At 34.9% G+C, this 26782-nt stretch overlaps 1 protein-coding gene across 4 annotated transcripts in view; it reads right to left on the minus strand.

Annotated features, from left to right (window-relative positions):
* Positions 1 to 358: 358 nt before the first annotated feature.
* The window catches only part of GRIK2 (glutamate ionotropic receptor kainate type subunit 2), a 358302-nt gene continuing 331878 nt past the window's right edge, over positions 359 to 26782 (minus strand). For 3 of the 4 annotated variants that reach the window (XM_051614110.1, XM_051614111.1, XM_051614109.1), the window contains 2 exons: positions 19544 to 19794; positions 359 to 5256 (listed from right to left, as the gene is read on the minus strand). In XM_051614110.1, the coding sequence (XP_051470070.1) occupies positions 5092 to 5256; positions 19544 to 19794 (416 nt within the window). In that variant the 3' untranslated portion in view covers positions 359 to 5091. Of the gene's footprint in view, positions 5257 to 10757; positions 11533 to 19543; positions 19795 to 26782 lie in introns of those variants that run through there. The other variant, XM_051614114.1, reaches the window with a different exon arrangement.

The raw sequence follows: 26782 nt of genomic DNA on the forward strand, positions 1-26782 counted from the left end.
GCTTAATCACAGCTCTTCCAAGCTTAAACTTGTGACAAGTTCTCTTTCAAAAAGCTCACTTTGCATGCAACCATTCTTTTTATGTGTTAATCTACTTTTTCCTTTTTTAGTATAGCTGATTTCACATTAAACCCTTTATAGAGGCTATGTGAACATGAAGTTCTATATTCCTATACCCTGAAAATGCAGGGGAATTTCCAGTAAGATGAGCTGGTGTGATAGCTTTGGATTAGATGCATTATTTGTTGTGGTTTTTTGGTTTTTTTTATTGCTGTAGTGATTAGGATTTCAGGCAATGAGCTAAACCAACATATTACTAGACTGGCAGTCAATCAGATCACTATCACTTCAAGCATCATTTAAGAAGATCTACTTTGTTTTATTATTTATATAGCTCCATATTTCATGGTGCTACATGAAACAAATTAAAGACAGATTCCCTGCCCCCTAAGAGCTTACAGTCTAGGCAAGTACAGGAACAACAGGAGGAGATAACACAGACAGGGGACAGAAAGGGGTAGTAAATGAAAAGAAGGACAACCAGATTACAGTCACACGAAAAGCTAGTGTGTTTGTCTTTGTGGATACAAAGTGGGGAGATGAGGTGCTTGAGTAACTTAATTTTTAATTAGAACTACATTTTATAGAAAAGCCAGAAGAAGACGTTTTTGAAAATCAATTTTAAAGTGTCAGAGATGCTTGTAGAAAGGCAGAGAGGTCAGACTGGAAGGGAACAGAACACTAACATATGTGAGATTGGAAAACAATGATCTTGACTGTCAGAAGAGTCAATCTCAGTGACCTTTTTTTTCCCTACATGTTTTTGAAAATATGACAGAAAGCACAACTGCTTACATACAGACTGGTATCTTTTTTTTGCCCTTAATATAGTGTCAATGCAAATTTGACTGAGGTCTTCAATATTTTATCAGTAGACTTTAGAGATGTAATGTATCTTGTTTTCTCTGAAGTAGGAGTTTTGACAGTGCTTTCAAAGTAGCATTTTAATCATCATATTTTGTGATTGTTGGTGTATTTGGAGACTCAGTGTAGTTGTGTCTAAAGTACTATAAATATTTTTCTAGTATTCTTCATATAATAATAATACAAAAACTATTTTATAACACTGTCCTTTACCTCCTTGAATGCCATTATCTCTGCTCATTACACCTTTTCCCTGAAAATATTTAGCTTTGTAGAATATCAGGGTAGTTCTTCTATTTGTGGCTTTGGATTTTGGTAGGACTATTTTTCTTCACAAATTTTGTTTTTTTCCATTCTGAAATATTAACTACTTAGTGCAGCAGGGCTAAACTGTATTATATTGGGGTTTTTTTAAGACTCTGTGGATGAAACCAGGAAGGATTATTGCACAGAGCATCAAGTAATATAAACACGAAATAAAAGATTCTTTCAAACCTAAACTGAATTGTTCAACTGAAAGTTGAGATAGAAGCTTCAGAAAGTAATATTTCATACAAAACATGCCAGATACTCCCTGGATATGTTTGGATTTGTGTTTATGTAATAGAAGAACACTGTGAAATGGCCTGCTGATGCCTATAATCACCCAAAACCTTGTTTACTATAAAGCACCACATACCTCTTTATTTCATCTTACTATTTGGCTCAGTCCTTCATAAATGATATTTATCAAAAAACTAAAGAGTCTTTTTGTCATTTATTCTGTGATATCCACATAGTAATCTACAGAAAAAAAAAGAAGAATCCTGTTCAGCTTTTACCTCCAACTGTCATCCACCAGATAGCACCATATAATTGAGCCATAACTGCTTTAAAAGTCTTTTGTAGAGTGACATTCAAGGTCAGTCAGTAAAGCACCCATCGTCCTGTCCTAGGAAATCAACAGACTAATTGAGCTATTATATGAAACCACATAGAGCAGTTACGTACAGATTCTGCATTTTCATGGGCCAAATAGATACTCACTTGATATTTTTATATTAGCTGGTGTAGTTCCATAGATTTTATTGACATTATGAAAGGCTTTTCATAATTACGACCTTTTCTTCAGAATTGAGGATTTCCTTTACAACATCGAAGATGAACCATTGAGCTTTTTGAAGTACAAAATTACCAGTAGTATTTTCTAATACTTTGGGGGTCAATCCTTTTTTAGCAATTTTTCCTTAAATGTCTTAATTTTTCTATGAAAAGCACGGGAATATTTACTAATGCACAAGGAAGTAACAGCATGAACTAGTGTGTGATTTTTTTTTTTATAAAAAGGCATCTTTCTACTATGAATCTGTGGAGCCATGCATTTCTAGTCTTTATCTTAAATACATATCTCCAGTTACTTTGCATATTTCCCTTAATAATGGAAGGCTAAAATTCTCACTGAAATCTTAACTAAGCCACACGACTTCTGTGTTAGGACTTTTGTTCCTTGGGGGACTTTGACCCCAAAGGTAAAATATCTGGGACCTACTCTGCATTCACTCTTTCTTTGACTCACATAAAGCTTAATGAAAATTAGTCATGTGCATCAAGGTGAGAATGGAAACCTGCTTATTTCAACACCCTTAATGGAGAAAAGAAAGGTTTATTTTAATATAATGCAGCATTTTATTACACGATTTTACAAATGTTATTGTAAATCATCAATCAAATGCAATAGCCAATTTTTTTTTTCCATTCCAAACCATCATAATTAAGATTTTTCGTCTGTTCTATGACTGTTACTTTCTTCCCCTATGTATTTTAAAGAATTAACTTAAAGTTAAATATGTATTATGCAAGTATACCCATTTTCAGAATCTTTCCTGAAGATGTTTGCATCTTCTTTGTACTTCAAAGATAACTTGTTCTTTGCTATCATATAAATGGGGATGAAACTTTCACAAATATAAGAGAATTTGCTTTCTCAGTCCCTGTTCACAATGAAAATGGCCAGCTCAGCCTCTATGAAGATTGATGAGAACTGGGTAGTAGACACAAACCTCCCTCTTTCCCAAATTTCATGATATAATTTGTACAATTTGGATGATATGTTTTACACTCCTGTGCTATAAAGATGGTGATAAGATTAAACTAAGCCCCAGTAAGCAAATTTTATCATTACTCACCAATGACTGATTATATATTATAATTTTAAAGGTTTTTTTTTAATTAGTCAAATTAATTATTTTACATATAAAGACCATCTTCATAATAATTTTGTTTCATTGACATAACATTCCTAAGTAGCCCATTCTATACATTTTTTTTTTGTCAGGATACAAATAGATTTACAGTAGATGGAGGTGCAAGATTCAGTGTCTCTAGGGCAGTGTTTCAAAATGTTATGTCCAGGAACTCACCACAGGCAGTTCATATTTATTAGCTTTGAAACAGCTAAGAGCCAGATCCTGCAAAAAAACAACTTCTCACAACCTGCTGTATTAGCTTCTCTCAGAAATCCCAGCAAGTTCTCTGGCCACAAATTCAGGGCAGGAGTCAGCAGGATAGGGCAATAAGCTGAGGCAAAGTACCAGTACTGACACAAAGTACTGTACATATGTTACTCAGATCACACAGCAAAAACTAAACAACTGAAACTGACATAATTTTAATGCTTTTGTTGTTGTTTTTTGTTTGTTGATTGTTCGTTTTTTTTTGAAATTTGGTGCAGTGGGTTCAAACAGCAAACTGAGTGCACTTGAACTGTTATCACAATGTGGTCAAGAGGTCTGTGTCTTTTACCATTTACACACAATTGTTCATGACAGCATGTTATCAGCCTAGTGGAAACCAGAGGTGTAGTATGGCAAGCAGTGGTGGTAGTGCACCTAGTTTTTATATTATCTAACTTGAAAATATGTCTCTTCTAAGATTCCTTTTTCTTGATAAAAATAGTTTTCACCAAACGTTGGTGGTGCACACGCACTACCATTCATGCTTGGCATCACACCCCTGACAGAAACACATGTTCTTATTTTGTTGATAAAAAGTATTACAAAAATTTCCATACAAAAACTATTTTCATAGAAATCTTGCATTTCCACAAATAAACCTGAACATTTTCTTTTTTTTGAAAAAAAAAAAAAAACTGCTCAAGAATTTTGTTCATTTTACTCTGACTGTATTGAAAAATGCAGTCCTCCTCAAAGTTCTCTACATTCACTTCTTTCAAGTGACCCATCCCACTTCCAATATTAGCGAGAATTGCACAGGCTCCCTTGAATTCAATTAGTAGCAGGAACAAGGGTTTCAAAACCCATTCAGGCTAAAATGCAAATCCTGTAGGTGTGAAACACACTGCTGACCACCCCCCTTTCCCTCTTTTCACAATAAAAAAAGAAAATGTAATTGCTTTTCCCTAAATGATTTAAGACACATTCTTTTGTTCTAAGAAAACTTTCATTCATTTAAAAATTGGGTCAAATTATGGATTTATTTTATTGGATTTTTAGATCAAAGTTCCAGCCCAGGTAAATTTAAGTTACTGATTTTTTAAAAAATTATTATTTATTTACTTAGTTCAGTGACACAGACAGTCCAAAAAGCAGGTAAGCAACCTTATATTTATCCTTCTATTACTGGGAGTCATGTTTCTTCACTTTAACATTTCTCCCATCCAGGAGGCTCATATCGCCTGTCCAGATGGTAGTTTCAGTCTACCAGCAGTTACCAGCTCTTCTATGCTTAGAAGTTCAGAAGAGCATACGGTTTCTTGTTCCACTACAGTTCTGAGATATTACTTTTCCTAGACTCCTTCCGTGGTTAGTATCATCTTGGGCATTTGTTTTCCATCTCCTGGCAACTGTTGAACTTCAAAAGGAACCTGTAATTTCTCACTGAGACTGCATTTGAAACCAGCCACAAAACTCACATGGAACATTCATTCAGAATGGTGGAAACCCATGACGAACAGTGTAACCCCGCATAACTTGGTTGATCCATGATGCTTGTGATTCGAGTCTGGCCATTGCAACTGCTGAGATCACAGAGTTTCTAGTTCATAGACACAGCGGCATGAGGTAACTCATTTTATTTTGCACAGGTTGCATATTTCCACAGGAAACATTCTCGCAAGGTTGATTGGAAAAAAGACGACAGTTTGTGCTTGGGGTATTTGGCTTCCCAGCTCTAGGCCATGGTTTCTTTACCCGGCAACCTTCTGTCGTTAAACGTGTGCATGTTGATAACTTCTTCTGTTTTCACAATAACAGGGGCCTGTGGCTTGTGTTTTAATCGACGCTGACACTTCAGAGACATCCTTAGCTCCTCTACCATGGCACTACAGAAGGACCTCTACAGAGGGAAATAGAGGAAGAAGAAAAAAGACAATCTGTAAGAAATGTCTAGCTGCAATGTCTAGAAGTAGATTCACTCTATTGGCACAGCCTTGTCAGTCCTGTAAATTTGCTTTGTCTCAGCCTGGAGCTCATAACAAATTACTGTCTTTTAAACATGTGTCACATCATAATTAAAATGACTTATCAAGCTGCGATGACTTAAGTGAAAAAAAACACCTTGTCTCTACAACTATTCATCTGGCAGCTACTGACCATGGATGCAAATGATATATAAAAAAATTTCCAACAGATGTTCTATTAACATAGTTTTGCCTTAGAGGATAGTGTCTGAATGTAATGTGTGCATGAGTTATTCAGTAAAATCTCATTTCAAAACAATACATTTTAATTCTAAATTATTGAAATAGCTGCTCCTCAGCAAAACAACAAGCTTTAGTGTAGGAAGTTTACATAAATCAATGTTTAAATAATGTTGAAATGCAGACTCGTTACTGAAAAAAATGATTTCTCCATTGCTTTTAATATCTAAAAACTGTATCTAAACACTTTTTCCACTATGATTTTTGAAGCATGTATTTGCAAAGGATATTCAGTTTCATTGATCTTTATGAAGAGTATATTATCTTAAAAAAGTTTATTAACATGATTTAATCAGAAGCTAGATCCTCAAAGACTTTTTTATCCATTTTGCAGTGCAAGAAATTTAAAAAGTAAAATAAAATCTCCTTTATTCCCTCAGTCTGGTTGATATCCCAAATGCCAATAAAGTGCTGAGCAATTAGCTTCTCCTCAGTATGAGAACTGGAGTATGGAAGAAATATAGAAGGAAGATGAGTCTCAGTTTTGCTGACAGTGAATTGGCCACAGTTATCATACATTTTTACTCAAATGTATTGACTAAGTAACACATCCCAGAGCCTGAGACGTTGTGATTAAGCCTCTGACAATTATTCTCAACCAAAGAAAACTTGAGGTATAATCTAGCCTTGTATTTTTCTTACTTAATAACCAATCTGCAGTTCAAGGAGACAATCTGGAAAAATGAAAGGAAAAAAAAAAAAAAAAGGTGGGGGGAAGGGGAAAAAAATTACATCTAGAATTACTGCAAGTATCTCTTGATCATTGTTTTATTTTGTGTGATTAGTGGTAAATCATCAGCCAATATGTAATAGTCTAAATTATCTCCCAAATCAAGAATGCTAAAAAACAATTACATCTCCATTATTCATACAAACCTAGAGTTTGGAGATTAAATCTAGAAAATATTTAAGCACCTCACCCTACTGAGTTCTCTGGGAAACTGTTTATCAAAATGTGCATTCAGCTTCCAATATCCAGGGTTGAAGGCACACTGAGCAGCAAGGCTCTCAGTTTTCCACATCAGAATTTAAAGGTTTGCCACTTGGCCACAGTCAGTAGAAATCCTGCTGAACACATTGGTGCTTGGCTCAGTCCTGGATCCTGTCAGAATTCGTACTTAAGTTCTCCATGTGCAAGGTCATCAATTCAAGTAGGTGTGCACTGAAAGGACCTAACAAATCAAGTTCCTCTAAAGAAGTAGCAACTACTAAAGAAGGACATGTGGCAAACATGACAACTTTCTTCTGTGCAGCCATTCATCAGCTGGAGCACCAGAGCTGAATGTGAGACACATTTGTGAGTGTCAATTCAGTAGTGGCTTTTGCAGGAGATTTATGCTTCAGTGTCTCGGCAAAAGGCTGTGACTTGCAGTTCCCACCTACTGATCCTGCTCAGCTTTGTATGGAAACAGTTAACAGAGGCAGAGCAGGAGAGAGGAAGAGAAGGAGAGCATGGGTTGTTCTGTACATGAAGGATTAGAGCACACAGTGACAGAGGAAAAGCTTCACTGGTAGCTTGTGTTTCAGTGACGAGTACAATATTTTTATGTTAAATTCTGTTTAGTGCAAAAAAAAGTGCAAACACAAGTTCCAGTAATGAATTAGAACTGAACCTGAATCCCTCTAATCCTGAACAAATGTCCTCTTCTCTAATCCTCTGAATGAATAAGGGAATAGGCAGATGGGGAAGAAAAGCTAATCTTACTTTGGCTGTGATCTTCTTCCTTTTTCATATGCCTTTCTTCTGCTGAGTTTGAAATAAAGAAATGACACCTACTCAACTCATAATAGAAAGGGCAAACCCAAAGGAGAGATATATCTCTCTGATGCAGAGTCAAGCACAAGTCCTTCAGAGGTCCAATTTCAAGACAAAAGTTGTCATTTCTGGCTGGCTACATGGGGTGACTTCTGCAACGGGCAGTCATTAACAATCCCTTTTAAAAATGTACTGGTGCACTTGATTGACATCCAAGACAGAACTTGTGGTTTTCTTTGTTTCAATGAGGTGGTTAAAATTTCTAATTCAATAGTCTGAGATGTAATACACTAGATCACCATGCATAAGGTCTCTTTGCTTAGAATTGTGTAGAAAACAGGAAGCTGCACCTCCTTCTAATCCAGCTGTACTTTGAAAGAAAAATGTTCAATTCTCTTAAACTTAGTCTTTTCTTTTTTTCCTTTTTTTTTCTTCTTTTTTCTTTTTTTTTTTTTTTAAATAAAGTGCTTTTGCTTAACATCAGAACTGCAGTTATGCTTATGAATCTGAAATTAGCCCTGAAATCTTTCGAAAGGGCAAGATTTAATCTAATGTTCCCTAATGGCCTACAAGCAAAATTGCTAAGGCTTGCAAATCTTGGCATTTTCACTACATGGGGAACACAGCACATAACTCAAGAATTTCATGGGGAATCCATTAAGAAGTAAATGCTGCAGCTCTCAGTGTTACATCACCTCCAGCCATGATATGTCTCTCACTGCTGGAATCAAAGACCTAACTGAAACCTTCTGAGGAACAAAGTCTTTCTAAATTTAGAAATGGTACATTAGCATGTAGCACTTTCAAGATTGTGTCACTTGTCTGTTGTATTTTTTTTTCAAGTCATCTAACAAGACTGCCAAAACAGAGTGAATTCTTTTCAAGATGCATCAGTCCAACAAAGCCTTTCACAAAGATCTGCCAACACTTACCAAAATGTAAAAAATTTTAGGCAATATCAGTAGGAACAGGATTACAATGAATAGCCAAGAGGTAAGGAGATACATGCTTTTAATGCCAAGATCTGAATTTTCTTGTATATGAGATCTCAAAAAAATAGCCAACACATTTTATCTGATAATTTTACTTGGATCTGAAAATGCATTAATATGAGAAATGTTGCCAAGACTGACAGTCTTAAAAAAGGCTAGTAACAACATTTTGAGATAATGACTTTATCTAGAACATTTTTCCATCCTGTGTTTTCAAATTATTTTGTATAAATTAAGTTTCTGGGAAATTATATGTGTATATTATCTTAAAAATATTAATTAATTATTCATTAACTTTTTTTTGTTTACTATATAGAAACAGAAATTCTTTCTTTGCCTCATTTCAGTTCCAATCTCTGTACAGTCTCTATTTTGTGTACAGTTAAGCTTTATGATGTTCTCTCATTACTTTTTGAAAAATACAACATGAAAAAAAGAAGCAGTTCTAGAATATTTTTTTTTTTTCTTGGTGATGGGTAAATGACTTTTTCAGATATGATTTTAGAAAATACAATCAAATGTCTCTATTCTGAATTCAACTGGCTGTTCAGATTGTTAGGGGAAAACAATGAAATGTTTACAGAATTTATAGGCTATAATTCAAAACTGTTATCCATCACAAAATTGAACACTTTTAGCATCTATTACAAGATTCTGCTTAGTTCAAAGAAAATAACCTTTTGCCTCTGACTTACCTTCCACACTGCAGGCATGTTATAAGAACATCAGTTATTGATTTTTCACCAACCCTTACAAAATCATAGATTGTCTTTTTAAATATTACCAGAAAGCAAATGCTGCCTCCAGGTCATCTTAGATATAAAGAAGAACTGAAGGAGAGCATACAGCTGTCTAAACGGTGCAGTTAAGTGCAAAAATTTTGTTGCAGCAAAACAATCACCAGAAAACATTAGAAAAAAGAGCTGCAAGTGGGGAGTTCAAGTGTACAAAAGAAAAATTTAATCAGAACGCTAGATCTTAACCTTTTAACATGAAGCAGTTTTGAAAAAGTTCATCTCCTTAAGAAGAGTAAAGAAGTAACTGATGCCTCTTTCAGTCTTCATCACAGTTGACAGCTCACAAGTCTTGTAGAATAAAGTTAACAATTGTGCAAAATGTTACCACTGTTTGCAGTCTATTTAGACAGCCTGTGCATTGCTTTACTGCCTGAGAAAAAAATGTATCTTTGTATGTATTAATGAAAGATAGACAAAATTTAAACTGTTTTCATTATATTGCTCTATAGGAATTTAGAAAGTTAATTAGAAATCATATTAGCATTTGTTAGACAGAGAATTATGAGACACAGCACACATTTTCCTCTCAGCATCCTAAAAGAGAGCATCAGGAAGACAGGAATAACATGCCTGCACCACTCAATATTGTGATTTAAGTGAATAATACTCATTGTGTTTTAAATATAAAAATCTGCAGTCACTTACTGGTTGTTATTTTTTCTCTGTTTCATAGAGTAAATATAAAATTGACTGTCAACGTAAAATAAAAACCTGTATTATTTACTCAGAATCTCATTACTTCCCAAATTGTGTGTCAAGTATTTTTTGAAGCCATGGTTCATTGTCTTAAAGCAGTAACAGCAGTAATACTGAATCTTCCTCTTATTTTATAAATCAGTTTTCTAGCATCTAGTAATATTTATCAATCAACCTGTTTTTTGTCTTCTTGAAGTTGGCTGAAAATTAATGCACAGTCCTACCCTGACCCTCCCTCCTAATCAGTTTCTGCTTCCATATGCCACTCCTCCAGGGATTTTGGATGTGTATATGGAAAACCTGCCAATCAGACAGAAACTAATCCAATAAATCAAATGAAAATAAACTCAGATAAAGAGAAATCACATGTCAGTGTTGCTGAAGCATTATCATTTCAAAAGAAGTAAAAGTGCCCTTGTAATTATCAGATTTTTAGGTCATCTAGATAGATATCTAGTCTTAGACATGATTGTTGATTGGAGGTTGCTCACATATCTGTGTAGATACATATATATATATATACACACACATAATTTGATTACCTTAATATTTTGCCCCACAAACTTTTCAGATGTTGTACATTTTCAATCCACAGCAAATACAAAGCACAAGTACACTGCAGACAAAGCTCACATCAATTGCCTGAAAATATCATTAATTTCAGATTTAGCAATTATTGATATTTTTAAAAATTTATTATTTTTTAATATTTTTTTGGTAGAAGTACAATGAGGAACAATTTTAGGAAGTTATTTACATGTCAAAATATATGGGAGATTTCATTGCCTATTCAAATAAAGACAATAATATAAAGCACAATAAAACAATCAATGCCAGAAATTAAGCTTTGTTTGCATCTTAGTACCTACAAAGTCAAGAACAGTAGAGTTGCTTCAGACACCTTGATGAAGCGTAAGATGTTTTACTTTGTAACTGAATTGTATGTTGATTGTTTCAAAGACTTTTTTTGCTATTTTATGGAGAGGATCAACAAGAATCTGATGGCACTGTCCCTTCCTCCAACAAAATAACACTGAAATAATCTTCTGTGGGCTGAAGTGCTCAGTGAGCTTTAGTTATGTGATGAATTTAGGTGATATACAGGACCTCACTGCAGGCCACTTTTAGCACAGGTTGTTTGTGTCTCCCAGTTGGACAATAAGATTCCATCTTGCCTTAAAATAACTATCGATTCATGTAAAAGAGAAACCCATTTCAGCCACTCTCAAATTCTAAAATATATTTCCTGAAAAAAACCTAAATGCACTCTGGTGGATGACAGACTTCTGGTAAAGCAACTCTGAGTCCATTTAAAGTCTTCTGAAACTATTTAACCTGGTTTCCAGTCTGAGTGCAGCCTGACAGCTACACTAGTTCCTGTGGCTGATGGGGAACTCCTGTCAGTGTAGTAAGCTCCTTCAAAGTTGACTTTCTTTAGTTCTGCCAGCAGCCTTTCTGGCCATCACACTGACCATGACATTTTTCTGACTCACCTGTGGACCTAGGCTGGGGCAGATGGGATTGCACTTGTGTGGTTCCACTCTTTCCTCTCAGAGAAATCCCAGAGGATGGCATAGGGGAATTGCTCATCAGCCCCGAGGGCTCTCTCTCATGCAGGATTCCACAAGGTTTCATCCTGTCATCTCTCCTTTCAACATGTATATGAGGCCACTGAGGAGATAATGAAATAATTTGGGCTGTGGTGTCATCAGCACGCAGATGATACACAGACCTACTCTCTTGTCCGACCAGGATGGTGCAGACATTGTGTGCTTCCAGTACCTGGCTGAAATAGGGGTATAATGGCAGCTTAATCCCACTAAGTGCTGTGTGGCACAAGTCAAGGGAAGCACTCAGAAGATATTATCTACCCTTATGAGTCAGTTCCACCTCTTGTGAAAGAGGTTTAAAGCCTCCGATTTTTCCAAATTCCTAAGTCTGGTTCTGGGTTTTTAAATTGTATCAGTGGTGGTGAGGACTATTTCTCACTTGTGTTTCAGTCAGTGGCAAGAATTGCTGCTGGTGTGAAGCTGCCCACACCAGTCCAGGTCTTCTTCCAGACTATGGCAGTGCTGTCTAGTGTCCTAGTGTCTAGTGTGTCTAGTGGCTACAAATGACTGCCAGCCGATTGCTGATAGCAATTCATGGTGCTTCAGCCATGTAGCTGCTGCTGAGCAAATAAATAACAGACTATATGGGACTGCCTATCTGATTTATACTGACATCCAATGCAACACTTTAATGGTTCTGTATGGTGTGATCACAGCTGTGTAGGGTATTTCTCTGCCTTTCAGCAGAGATGATCTTTATTGCACTGAAACTAGTCATCGGAGATCTTGTGCTCTCAGCCACTGAATGTGAAAGTTCCTTCAGCTTTTAAATAATTTTTTGATCCTAGATCTAAATTCATTCTCTGCTTGTCCAAAGAAGGTCAGGTTTGTTGATCTTCAAGCATGGCAGGAAATTCTGATGATATGGAAATAAACCTTCACAGTATGAATGTATCTGGATTAAAATACTTTATATAACACCATATAGTTTAATTTAAAATAAATAGTCCATTTTACAGAGATGTTTTAGAAAATAGACACAGCCTTTCTTACCTGAGTTTAGGTGTATCTAAACAACTTTTTAATAAAGTTTGCTGAGCTAAAGTCACTAGACATTATTCACTGTGAAAATTTATACTAGTTTTATAGTTCAGTGTGATCGTAGAAACAGTATAAAATTTAGCATGGCCTCAAATCATATTGAGCAGAGAGAGACTCTTTGTATCAATTCAATGCCAAGGGTTTCTACTCTTCTGGAAACACTAAATGCAATACTCAGATTACACTACATGGAACCAAGATGGTTAGCATCCGTTTCTCTGTAATTACCTGGTTTCATCTGGCAGTCTAGAATTTTGTCTCAATCTAAAAGGCAGCTGGAAGTGCTTGCTACTTTGCTGGCTCTTACAAATGTCAAAGTAATCTAAACCACATGAAGTAAACTTTGTTTAGTTCTCTCCTTAGCTACAGTATAGCTATTAATTCAAAAAGCAAAGGTTAATATTTATATAATAAAATATTTGTATATGTGATATTTTAAAGTAATATTTAGAGGGACATAATGAAAAATTATTAGAAAGACATGAATGTTTTATAATCTGATAGCCTTTTTTCCTTTAGAATGAAAAAAACACTTTTTTCCAGAGGACCCAATAATGTAAATGTTCTTTTTTTTTTTTATACTGATGAGTGAAAGTGAACTATACTTGCTATAAAGTAAATTACATGTGGGGATTAAAAAAAAAATACAAGTTTAAAATATTGCCAAACATAAAATATCCCATAACTCAGACCTCTATCTTAAGCCTTTATCTCCAAATTAATATCTATGAAGCAACAGTGAGCTTCCTGAAATCATATTCCTACATTTGTACTTGTGTAATAGTCAATATTACATACTTTTTTAATCACTGTGTTGTTTGCTTCTTTAATGATATCAATCAAGAATTGAGTTTGGAACTAGATGGTCTTTAAGGTCCCTTCATACCCAATCATTTCTATGAAGAAATCAAAAACACCTGAGAAGAAAAGTCCATTACCATTTAGGTATTGGTTGAACTGAAATTAAAAAATCAAAGCAGAGATCTTGCTTTTAACATTTTATTGTTCACAAATTATTTTTAAAGTGCCACAGTCAGTCAAATTGGATTTTTTCCCCTTTTTTAGTTTTTGTCTTTTTATTTATTTTTTTCCTGCGAAGGCATTTGTGGGTTTTGTTTTGTTTTGTTTTGTTTCTTGGGGTTTTTTTTGGGTTTTTTTTTTGGTGGGGAAGTGTTTGTTGGTATTTTTCGGAACAGTTCCTTCCATTAGAAAATATCCTTTAATATATAGTTGGGTGGCCTCCAAGAAGACATTTAATTATAATTAATGCCTCAAATTCAAGCAATCTGCATACTTACAGACATACAAATTTGTGCAACCTGATCTAGTGGTAGGATTCCCTGCTCATGGCAGGGGGGTTGGAATGTGATGATCTTTAAGGTCCCTTCCAATCTTGATGATTCTATGATTCTATCATTCTATGAAATCATCCATACACTTCTATACATCCACAGACAGGGCTCAAGGGAGTACAGGATGACAGAAGTTTGCAATTTTCCAACTGTTTATCTGCAGAATTAAATGTCCTAAAGTTGGAAAAACATTTTATTTTATGAGCTGTCACAATTGCTGCTGCTTTTCCCAGCCAACATCAAAAATTCTGGGGTTGCTCCATTGCAAAATGCAGCATGACAGCACAGACCAAGTCACTGACTGTACATCATATAAAGGTTACTTGGGATATAAATCCCAAAACTTTTACTTTGATTTGCCAAGAATGTCTACATTCTTTTGTTTATTGTAGCCTGAGCAAAGTCATTTTTAACTTTAAAATGTTTTGAACTTGCCTCCTTCTGGAAAGGAAAAAAAAAAAGAAAGCAACTTCACCAGGCTGGGATTTACTTTGGGGTTCTTCCAAAACTATTAGAAATTACTGTTATCAAAGGTTTTTGATATTAAGTGATTAGAAATACTCTCTGAACTCCAATAACTGCATTTTTTCAGAAAGTAAGGAAAAAAAAACCCACAAAAATGAATTAAGTAAGATTTGGAAACACACACACACACACACAAAAAAACCCCACAAAAACAACAACATAAAATACTCTGGTGAAGGAAGAAGGGATGTGGAAAATGTTAGTACTTTGCATATGAAATTATTCTGGTGCTTTTGGTCTGTTGTGAAGATAACAATTAGAACAAAGAAGGAAATACTGACTTTGTACACAGCCTGCTAATAATGAAGCATTCACAATATTTCAGTACTGATTAACTTCTTCCTGTAAGACCATCTCATTTAGGCAAATAATTCATATGCACTTTGCTCACCTCAGTTCTAAAAAGAAGCATTCTAAGACATACATAGTAAATTAAATTTATTCTGGTGCATATACATTGCAGAAGGACCTTGGCAAATAAATTCATATTCGTGTTTACCCTAGCTTCATGTAAATCAAGACCAGTTAAACTGTATTTGAGAGAAGCACACAAAGGATGTGGTGTCATTTGTCTACAGTTATAACAAAACAGCTTTTTCAGCCTAGAAGCCATCAGACCTTCTTTGCCTCTTAGGAAAGGTGTGGGTCCACTACATTAATAACATCAGGTTTCAAGACAATGATAATCAAAGGACTGTGAAGCCTGTCATATGAGGAAAAGCTGTGAGAGCTGATTTGGTTCAACCTTGAAACCTTAGTTCCAGTACTTGAAAAATAGCTACAAAGAAGATGAAGACTCCCTTTTTACAGGTGATCACAGGGAAAAACAAGGGGTACTGAGTAGAAGTTACTCATGGGGAGATTCCAGTTGGACAGAAGAAAAATTTTCACAATAAGAACAATCAGCCACTGGAATAATCTCCTTATGGAAGTGGTGGAACTCCCAACATTAGGCACATTTAAGATTCAGCTGGACAGGGTGCTGGGCCGTCTTGTCTAGGCCTTCCTTTTGCTAAGAAGGATTGGACCAGATGATCCTTGAGGCCCCATCCAACCTGGTATTTTATGATTATGCAACCTCTCAAGCCAATGCCACCTTCTCCAAAGAAACCAAAACCAGGACTGGTACAAGGACAAGCACTTGCAAGGGTGACAAAAATAAATGTTGTATATATTCTTGACACTGCCTTCAGTAATACTGTGAATTTCATCCTAGAGTTTTCAGCAGTCCATATGAGGTTTCTACCAACCAGCTGAAATTTATGGTAATATCTATTCACTGTGTGAAGGTGGCATCCAAATGGGAATAATCTCAGGGAAGAGGTGTTTTGTTTTTTTTTAAATAAAAAATAAATTTAAAAGAATATCAACAAACAAAAACCAAAAGAAAGGTCAATAAATTCTCAAACTGAGAATCATCAATATATTATGCTACATATTAATGGTCTTCAAGGTCGTTGCTTTCCTTGGACCTTAAGATAATAATATGAGCTATTCAAAACTAAATGTATGAAATGAGCATAAACCCATAAGACATTGACACACATAAATATATATTAAAAAAAGGACATAGTAATTGTTTTAAATGGCTTCTACTTCTAACATTGCTTATTCACTGACCTCTGAGTGCCTGTTAAAATCAGAGAGCAGGTCATTTACCACCAGAAGCAATTATAAAATGCAAATGACTGAGCATTTATTGTCAAGATTGGCTAGATAAAAAAGGTCTGCTTCATAACACGTTTCCAAGCAGATGCCATAATTAGATGTTTGCATTATAAGCAACAGGAAATAATATAAGCCTTTAGCATTTTTTAGAAAGGGTGCAATTAAAAAATAGGTGAGCATTGTGACATAAATTCTATTTTAAAAAAATCCCTCTGAGAAATTAGAAGGCACCATCTTGTGGTTATTCAGCAGGAATGCAGTCAGGACAAGTCTTCAGTCTGCCATCTCCTACTCCTTCCCGATGTGTCAACTGGAATGCCAAAATTCTTCCACAGAGAAGGACAATGATTTGTCTTTCCAAGTACTACTCCCTCTGAAAAAATATCAGTGAGACCATGTGCTAGCTAGGACTAGAGGAGTTATTTCACTCAAAATACACCCCAGGTTATCATGTTGCTCAAATGTGTGTTTGAGGTAGAGAGCTAATTCAGAAGTATTGTCAACTGTAGCAAAACTACCCTTTTATCCTAAGCAGACCTAGTTCTGACCTGCTTATGGCTCAACGAGTTTTGAATGGCTAAAAATGACAGCAGAAAAGAGTCCATATGTTCCTCTTTTCACATCCATTGTGAAAAGTGGACAATGTGAAAAGTGAAAATCAGATCCATTCTGGATCTTGTAGAAAACACTTAGGAAATCAGGACATTCACTTTTCAAACAAACCAGCCATAATGTCAGTGACTGACAGTCTAACTGTGATAACATCCAGGCTTATCTTTACTTTTGAAAGGTGACATTAAAAGAAGAATGTCTCTGTATCTGGAAAATATTGTGGTGGCACAAATTCATGTGTGGTTGTCTGCTTATTGATATCTGATTCCCCAAAAGATTGCAACTAGTGTCACTTGTTACCTTTGGATTTTTGAGCACACCGGGAGTGTGGATGTTCTGAACCACTTTGGTTACAAGATGCAAAAGGTTTTTTAGCAAAAAAAAAACATTCCATCTGAAGCTTTTCTGAGCTCAACTTGCAAGATTTCACACCAGCCAATGTCTCTGCTTACATGTGCACTCCACGAAAGGGGTGACACTGAAAATGCTAAAAAAACCCCTAGATTATATACTTTAAATCTGCATTGTTGACCTACTAGAAGAGCAACTTCTCTTCTTCTATTTTGAATACATTAAAAAGCAAACATACATATTAATATGCCCATTTATATCCCAGGATACTGCATATACTCAGCAGCTGAAGTTAACTCATTTCCTTTTGTTTCATTGGTTGTTAATGTGATCTTTGATCTTCTCTGTCTCCAAATGTTGACAAGCATTATACAAATGCCAGAATGATACTCTGATTCTAAAGGGATGAAACTATAAATGCTACCAAAAATAAAGACTCCTCTCTCCCCGGGGGATAGCCAAGGTGGTGTTGTTTGCATGGTTTACTCATCCCAGCAGAGGGATGTAGAGACTGGAAACAGATGACAGTGCTGCTTACCTCCCCTTTGGCTGCTGCTAGTCCCTCTCCTAAGCAAAGGGAACTTGCTAATTTGGAGAGGAAGAGGAAGAAGTTCACCGAAGGTCTGTATGGGCTGGGAGAAGAGTTGATGAGAAGATGCTGGGGTAGACCACGGGTAGGGATGCTGGTAAAGTCTTTCTGTTAATTTCATTTTTATGAGTAAAGTTTCACTGAAATTCCACTGGTTTCCTGATATCAGGGTTAGTGGGTGTAGTGGGAAGGGGAGAGGAGGGAGGTAAGACATTGGCAGCAATGAGGACTCTTTCAACTGGCTCTTTCAACTGCTTCAGATTCACTTGGAACTTTTTAAATTGTCTCAATATTTGATGATGTGATGAGAACTTTCTGGTACAAATAGTGCTAAATGGTCAGATATCCTTAGTGATTTCTATCTCTAGCCATCATTAACAAACAGAAAAAGAAACAAATAATAAAAAAAAAGAAATAAAAAACAACCCAAAAAAAACAAAACCACAAAATCGTAGGGCTTAGAGAAACAAGCCCTTTCAGAAGTTTGTTTGCTTCCTGACACAGCTTCCAGTAATCTGTTGCTGTCACATAAGATATGCATTCACACCCTGCAAAATACTGAAGTCATGTTACAAGATTATCAAAACAGTCCTATTTTTGAAGTGAGTGTTAAAAATCCATAAAAGCTAAACCAAATTATACTGATATCCATATGAAAGCCTTATCCGCCTTAAGAGTGGATAAAAATTATTGAGACCTAAATGGGTTACTTAAATAACTAGCATATTTTTCCTCACAAATTCATTTCAGAAACATAACATTCTGATAGTATGTCAACAGAAAGGAATCAGCCTGTTAATCCATCGAGAAGAGGAACTAAATAATCCTTTAACAATTTAATAAAATGCACCCATGTTCAAAATGTGTTTAGGACCTTGTGACCTCACATGTTGTGTGTTTTTAGAAAAAAAAAAACTTCTTTAACAATATATTTGTAATGGGACATTGCCTGAAGTTTGCCTCAAAGGAAGTGAAATAAACTGTAGATTTTCTTGTTAATAATTCCCATTACAAAAATTTACCAGTAGCATCTGGAAAAAATACCAATAGAAATATAACTGTTGGGTTTATTACTGATTTCATTAAATGAAACTATTAAATAGAAATATAGAAACTGCCAGAGGTCACAAGCTCCTCAAAAGGAGACGAAAAAAAGACAACTAGTAAAATCTCAATTTTCATAATTCAGAATATGTCATAGCAATAAAATGTATAGTTTGAGGTTAGATTTAAACATGGGCACATATACAGAGTGAGATTTATTTCTTTATTATGCAAAAATGATAATTCCAACTAAGAATTTCAAAAGTTATTACTAGTGTTGGCACAATTACAGTATTATGATTGTATAAACTGAAATACAGAACAAATTAACACTAGAGTTTTGAAAACTGAGTCACTTTGAAATTACAGGACATCATATCAGTGGAAAAGCCACTAAAAGGAATCATGCTGAAATAATCTTTTTCCAGATGCTACCAGGACGACTTAGCAAATAGAAACTTTTGTAAAAAGCATTTCTATAGAGACATTTTTAGATTGTTACTTTGAGCTACAGACAGTTTGGCTTTTGAAAATCAGAATAATCTGTAGAAAATTAATCTGTTTCCCATTACAGGTTCGGATTTCTTCTTCATCCTTTAAAATTAACCGCAGTGAACTTCCAGGAGTAAAAAGCTGTCTTTTTTCAGGCTTGAATAAGAGGAGAAATAGTCACTTGTCCTGAAATCTGGCTACAATTAAACACATTGAAGACAAATTAAAAGCTGTAAATATAAAACTTTGGGTTCTTTGCTGTGATCCTTTGTTATACAAGTACTGTACTCTACAATAAGCAATCAATATACATCACCTACATTTTGCTACCAAATGCTTAAAGTGTTATTTAAGTAGACTATAAATAGAAAAGAAAAATATGAAAAGATAATATTTACCTTTTCCAACTGGGCATTTTTTTTTGATTTGTACAAAAACTCCCCCACTGCCACAAATACAGAAAGCACCAGTCCTGCTGCCAGCACGATGAATATTCCTCCAATATTTTGAACTCCCAAAGCACTGGCCTCTTTACTTTCCTCCTCTGGGCAGCCATTGCCTCTCCACCATTTCTCTTTCATCATGTGAAGCTTGCCTTCCTCTTGCAGCTGAAGAATTGCTATGGTGATCTTGTCTCTGTATGGTGAACCTAAGGAGACCACAGGGAACATCCGTTTCATGGGATGTATTTTAAGGAAAGTTAGTTATTTTTGATGAGAAGAAAATGTAAGATAACATCACAGGAAAAACTATGTACTCTACTATAATAATATTTATTGAAAAGCCATTTACGTCTCACTGTGGTCACATAAATATAATCCCACACACACTCACATATAAATACATATGTACAGTTCATTCAGTTGCTGTTGCCTGTAAGGCAACTTGATGTAACAAGTCCTATCACACTTAGTCCCACGGTCTCAAATATCTTCATGCTCATTTGTTATATCCAGCTAACTATTATTAACTTTTCAATTTCCATCAGATTTTTAATTATACAGTAGTAGATTTAGTCTAAAATACATAAATCTACTGGCTGTTGCTTCATAGCTTATTTTATCTTGAAGCTAATTCAAGTTCTGATATGTAACATTTTATACTATTACAAGTTATGCTTCAAGACCAAGCCACAAACATGCACAAGATACCTTCCAAGCATGTACTTAATTATTAACAGTACCATGTAATACTCTCAGAAAGATAACATTAAGCATGTTTGGATAACAGGGATATAATTTTTCACATTTCAATGTATTTCTGATAATTCACTATTTTAAATGACATTATAATTTTGCAGCTTTTGAACATTTCTTTATTTCAAGGGGCAGTTCAAAGGGCAATGTCATATCTTTGTATGTCATCTACTCTTCTCTTCATTATGTAGTGCAAAAGGACTTTTCAATGAGCATTTTAAAGTCTACATTAATTAGTGAATAATGCCAATGGAGAAAGCTTTTCTTTTCTGAATGTTAGAGAGTAAATCACATCAGTTAGAAGTGCTTTCTATATTAAGATTAGAGCAACGTTTAAGGAGAGAACAAAGGCATCCTTTTTCTTCTCCTCCTTCAAAAACAGGAACAAAAGACTCTTCGTTGAAGTGATTAAGAAATCCCAGGAGAAAAAAAAAAAAGTAATAGATGAAATGGCATGACATCCCCTCTTTCATGTGATATGAATGCAATCCTACAAATAATCCCTTCTCTTTTTATTTCTGTCATAATAATGTTCCTTATTACCTATAATTTTTACAGTGTTTCCTTTGGCTGAGGAGTAAAATGCATCTACATTAATCTGATACCTTTAAAAAAAATCCTCAGTATTCTTTAGAGACACCAAATTTGACTGTATGATGTACTGTGATTGACTGTGAAGCAGGTGAAGGAATGCGTGGATAGGGTATTTTATGCTCTCTGTGCTCTTAGAAAGCATACGTATTCTTTAGGAATTTCATTCAAATTCTTCTTTACTTCTTCAAGTCCTTACATATCTAGAGCTTATCGTGAGAATAAAGACAACAGCAAAGTGTTGCAGTGCCAGCATGGAGTTAAAACATAGAAAGGACACTTAATTACAAAACACTCTCGTGTGTTAGTTTTACTCCAGACTAGAAGGTGTAAAAAACTGCCTCAAAACATTTAATTTTCAAGAACTTGGGGTTTTATCATCTGTTCTTAGAAAATAATGATGTTCTGCAGTGGAAGCTAAACTGTGTTTACATGGGACTATATAAGAAACAGAAAGAAAGGAAACAAACTCTTCTATTGTCTTTTGTAGGCAGGGGCCTAAGTCCTAAGATTTCAGACCATCCTGATTATGATGAAACTCTGCAAAATCCTGTACTTGGTACATTTCTTCAGTCAGTTGGAAGGAAGTGATTAGTCCTCAAGAGTGTGGGGAAGTGTAAGTGCATGCTATAAGCTTTAGGGGGATATTTTCAGCATTCCACTGCCTATAAATATTTAACAACAACAACATCTTAAATAACATAAGATTCTGAGAAATAATCTTGAACCTAGTTTAAACCATCTCTGATCTGATAGGCTGCTTTCTAATTAAACTAATTTGCATTTCATTTCCACACTTGCTGTTGGTCTAAATATAGGCAGCATCAACTATTCTTCATGTATTATTTATATATCTAGGGACCAGATTTGTACAAGTACAGTTCTAGTCCATTTGAAGTGCTTAAAAAATTAATTAACTTAGGAATTCATAGACAGAAACCATAAAGCACAGACTAATCCTATCTACCACTAGTTAATTTTATGAGGATTTCATTAGAAGCATGCAGTTAATAGTGATTCACTTCAACAGTATCACTTATTGTTGGTGATTTGCAAAATTGTGCACAAATAGTTGGGGAGCAGACAGATTACAGGGCCTTTGGTGTTCCTACTGCAGTATCTGTGTTTACTGTAGCTTGTTAGCCTACCTTAAAAATTGTAATGTCACTAGTAAAAATCAAAGAAGATGACCCATTGCATACTGCTGCTGTTAAATGAAACATTTAAAATGTTATACTTAGAAAAAGCAGGCATTCACTGCTGCAATTCTATTCTGAACGATTTACAATGATTTAAATTCATTGAATCACATTTTGCAACCAACGAGTACACCTCATGATCTGATACTTCCAAAAAAGTCATTTTCTGTGCTGTTCATACTGATACAAGTAGATATTAAGAGAATAAAAGAAGCATAGCAGCAATATTATTTCCTAAGGTTTTATTTGCTCCTAGAAGCACCTGAAGTAGCTAAAAGTATCACAGTCCGATCTGTGGATGATAAAGTCGAAGTAAATAAATAAAGAATATGGACAAAGCAACCAAATTACACTCTGTATATTAAAATTGTTTTCCTTGCAGAAATGAAAAAAATTCAGCAAGTAAAGATATTTGGCATTGACTAGTAGTTTTTGTTATCACTCCTATGACATGACTGAAAAATGAATCAAACACCTCCGTGAGATGCTGCAAGAAGACCATGTCCTGTTTTTCTTTAGAGTTTTTTAATTGGTAAGTATTTCATATAAGACTAGGAGGTGACAGACACACTGGTATTGAAAACTCCATCCCAAAATCAGGGAAACATATAATTATATAATCTTCTATTAAGTGCAGAGAAATGGAGAAATCCAGTGCAGAAATATCTGATTTTTTTTTTCTTCCCTCTCTTTTCCTAGTTCCTACAGCTTTCATTTGTTTATTGGTTGATGAACTATTGCCATGAAAAACTGGGACTACAGGAGTTACAGAAAATTATCTCTATATTATTTGATGATCACACTCTAATTGTTGTTTGCAGGAATGAGAATTTCTGCCAGCAGAAGAATTTTAAAACCTTCTGTTACAGGTTATACAGTCCTTAGTGCTTTCCTCTGATCAATAAACTCAGTGCAGTGATGCAGTTATCTGCTCATGAAAATTGAAATTAAAATGAAAAGTTGGATTAATATTGTCTGAAGTATCTGTACAAAACTAAGATGACAAAGTCTCAGAAATACTGTAGAAGTTTAACATAGATAAGTTTTCTGCCCTGAAGTCTATATGTATAAAGATTTATACACATGACAATGCTTAGTCAGAAATTATGAACACATAAACTTTATATCCTGAGATTTTGCTGCATACAGATTAGTATCTTGAAATCCTGTTGATCTGGCTGGTTTTGAAAAGGTTTCCTACTAGATTAGAAAAATCTCCTGTTAGATTACTCTTCCTTTGCTTTACTCATTCCATTCAATACAACAGGATTTGGAGCATATTGGGACCTGTAGAATATAATTTGGCACTAAGTAAAAAGGAATAGCAGCATTCCACTAATTATTTCATTAAGAAAATGAATGAGGAACTTCTTTGTTTCATCATTCCAGGTGCATTTCACCAAAAGAAATCACTAAGAATACTCTGGTATTTGGAAACTTGGTGCCCATGGGACATACTTACATGTTACTTTTGATTTGCTAGACAGAAAAAAACATTCCAAACACTCCTACATCACTCATCACTTATTTTGCTTTGTTACTTTTTTCTTTTGCTATTTAAACCCCTAAGACTATTCTACTTATCTTGCAACATTATTTTATACTCTGTGTGCCTGCCCTAAACAAAAGACAAAAGTAGTTATAAATACACCAAACTCAGCATGGGGGCATTTTTAAGAGGTCATTTAGAGGTCTTGTGGGTTTTTTCAGCATGACCCCATTCTCTCTGTGGTTACATCAGACTGATCTATCTAGCCCAAAGCTAGTTTGGGTATTTATGCATAGGCTGCAGCCACAGTCTCATTCCAATGTAGGCATATCTGGTATTTCCATAAGAATGCTGGTGAACACAATATTTACTATTGGGAATGGGTGGAATCATGCAAGTCTTGGCATACCAAAATTCCTCTGTATTTGTCCTATAGCTTAACCCCATCAAGAATAAATGTTCTGCACCAAAATGACTACATGCTTAGTTAAATCATATTGGAAACTTGTTTGTTATGTTGTTCTGTTATCTCTGTCCATCACTCACTGTGATTAAGTTTTCCTTTTGTTTTTACAAGAGAAAATTTAGTCCAGGCTTTTGGAAAAGACATTCCTTGTTGGGGGACAACTGGTGATACAGTATGTGGAGTTCAATTTCTCTTAAGTGTCATGCATACTGGAGTCACAAGTATGAGAGAAACATGATGGAAGGGATTTCATTTACACATAATTGTGGAGTAGATGTTTAGACAGTGAGGAACAATGAAAAAGCTACTTACTACAGCCTCATGCATCACAGGGCCTGAAACACTTTCCAGGAATTTGTGGCATAGTCAGCCCTCAGTAATAAAGACTGACAGCCACAGTTCTAACACGCCATAGAAGAGGAACAGGCAGATCAGGGGCACTGGCTGTAGGTGAAGCACTTAATTCAGCTCCACATAAATGTTTTTCTTTTAAAATTCACAGCCAGCTCTACTTCTTAACTCCATTAACCCTCTCAAATTAGGGTAGGAGTGAAGCGACAGAAAGAAGGGTCAACATAGTTTGGTTCATTTTTCCTATCTGTGGATTTTAAAGTCTCCAAGAAATACATTCAAGAAAGAAGAGGGATTCTGTCAGTTCCCAGTCTCTGGCTCCACTTTCAAAACCAGCTCATTTTCACGTGAGATCCCTGAGGACTCTTTCCAGGTCCTAAAAATTATGCCGTTGTTTTTTGATGCATTAAGAGTCTTTGAAAATCAAGCAAGCAAGCAACACTGTACAGTGAAGAGAAGAGCAATAAATAAAATTAAAAGGCAACAGTTCCTGCAAAAATGACACAGGAGCAATTCCTCCTCTTTTTTTTTCCTTTTGTTTTTTTTTTTTCCCAAAATCTGGACCTCAGCTTAACTCCAAGCAAATGAGTAAGGCCCACCAACAAAATTAAAAAATAAAATAAAATTAAATTAAAATCCATCAACGAAAAGATGTTCTCATTTACAAAATTAGCCACTTCCATAAGAAGCAGCAATTGGACAACTATTTTTAAGAGTATAGAAGAAAGCTGAGATCATTGCATTATACCAGGAGATGGATGTCAATTCTAAATGTAGCTTTGATAACAGGTTTTCCTCATGACGTTGAGTGAAACACTTTTCCCTGTTTCTTAGTTCTAAGCCTCACATCAAATTTGTTGATTTATATTTATGAAATGATCAGACACAACAGCATTCTCACCTCTATGGTACACACAAATGAATAGCAAAACCTCCCAGACACACAGAGTTTAAACACACTTCTGAAGTATACTGAAAACATCTGCTGTATTAATCAATTCAGAGGGGACACAGATATTTTAATGTAGACAGGTGTGAAAATCTTGTTTCTCTCACCCCAAGAGACAAGTAACATTTATTTACATTTCCCATTCATTTATGATGAGTTAGGTTTAAATATTAATTAAAAGTATGCTTCTTGCTCCTCTACCAGCTGTCCTTCTACTTCATTATGGACTTTTAGCCCATGGACTTAGATTTCTGGGCATGAAGAAGCCTTTTTCAAAGGTCTTTAAATTCTCCACATGTTGTGTACAATAGTGGGAATAAAAATTAAAGTGGCAGGTCTATTATAAGAAGTTTTTACAAATGTAATTTAGTTGTATTGTCTATATATTAGAGCTCCTATTCTTGTCTTTCTGATTAAAGGCAGAATTTTTAAATTTTACTATTGTTTTCCAAAGGATGTATCAGGATAAAAGATTTAGCAGGATGGGCTAATGTTTCTGATAAAATCAGTTTCTTGATTCTAATTATTAACACTGAGACTCTATTTTAAGGTGGCTATAGTGGTCAGTGTTATACAATTGCTGAATAAACTATTTGTTTAAATTCCATTTGAATCTAGCAGCCTATCACTGGGTTAGGAAGGAAACTATTGTATCGCATATATTAATAGCTTAAATAAATATAAATAATTCATGAAGTCGCATTCCTAGAGAAGGTATTAAATAGAAGAATATAAATTATTGCTTGAAACCCTTTATTTCTGCAGTGAAATCTTTGAGTGGAGTGTGAAATACTCTTTCTAGATTCTATGTCTGATGAAATTCTATGAATACTACCATCTTCAAAATGTACTTACTCCAAACAACATTTTAATTACATGCTACAAACCTACTTTTGGCTCTATTTGCCAAAAATAAAATATATGAATGCCTAAGTAAAAAAAAAATAAAATAATAATAATAATAATAATAATAATGGCTAAATAGACTTTTTGAAACTCATAGATGAGTAGGCAAAATTTTGAGATTCTTTCAGTACTGTGGGAAACACAAAGACATTTTATTTGATATTTCATTAAAATTTGCAGAAAACTTCCTAAAAAATGGCACCTCTGAAACAATAGAATATGAGAGCCTTGAAGTTTTGTTTCATCCTTTGCCCTTAAATGGGTATACTGATATCTGGGACCTGCAGCCCATGTATCTGTGCTGGGAGGCTGTTTAATTTATTCAAATACTTTTCTTTTTGATATGGGAGGTATAACTTGTTTGTACCACAGCAGTTGCCAGCTTTCTACTGTGAGTATAAAAATGCACACTGTGCAGACATATTCCATGTACTTATATCAATAATGTTAGATACTTGAATCTGTTTTACTATTGGAAGTAATTGCAGTT

The sequence above is a fragment of the Apus apus genome, chromosome 3 (genome assembly GCF_020740795.1).
Source record: "Apus apus isolate bApuApu2 chromosome 3, bApuApu2.pri.cur, whole genome shotgun sequence".
Lineage (NCBI taxonomy): Eukaryota > Metazoa > Chordata > Aves > Apodiformes > Apodidae > Apus > Apus apus.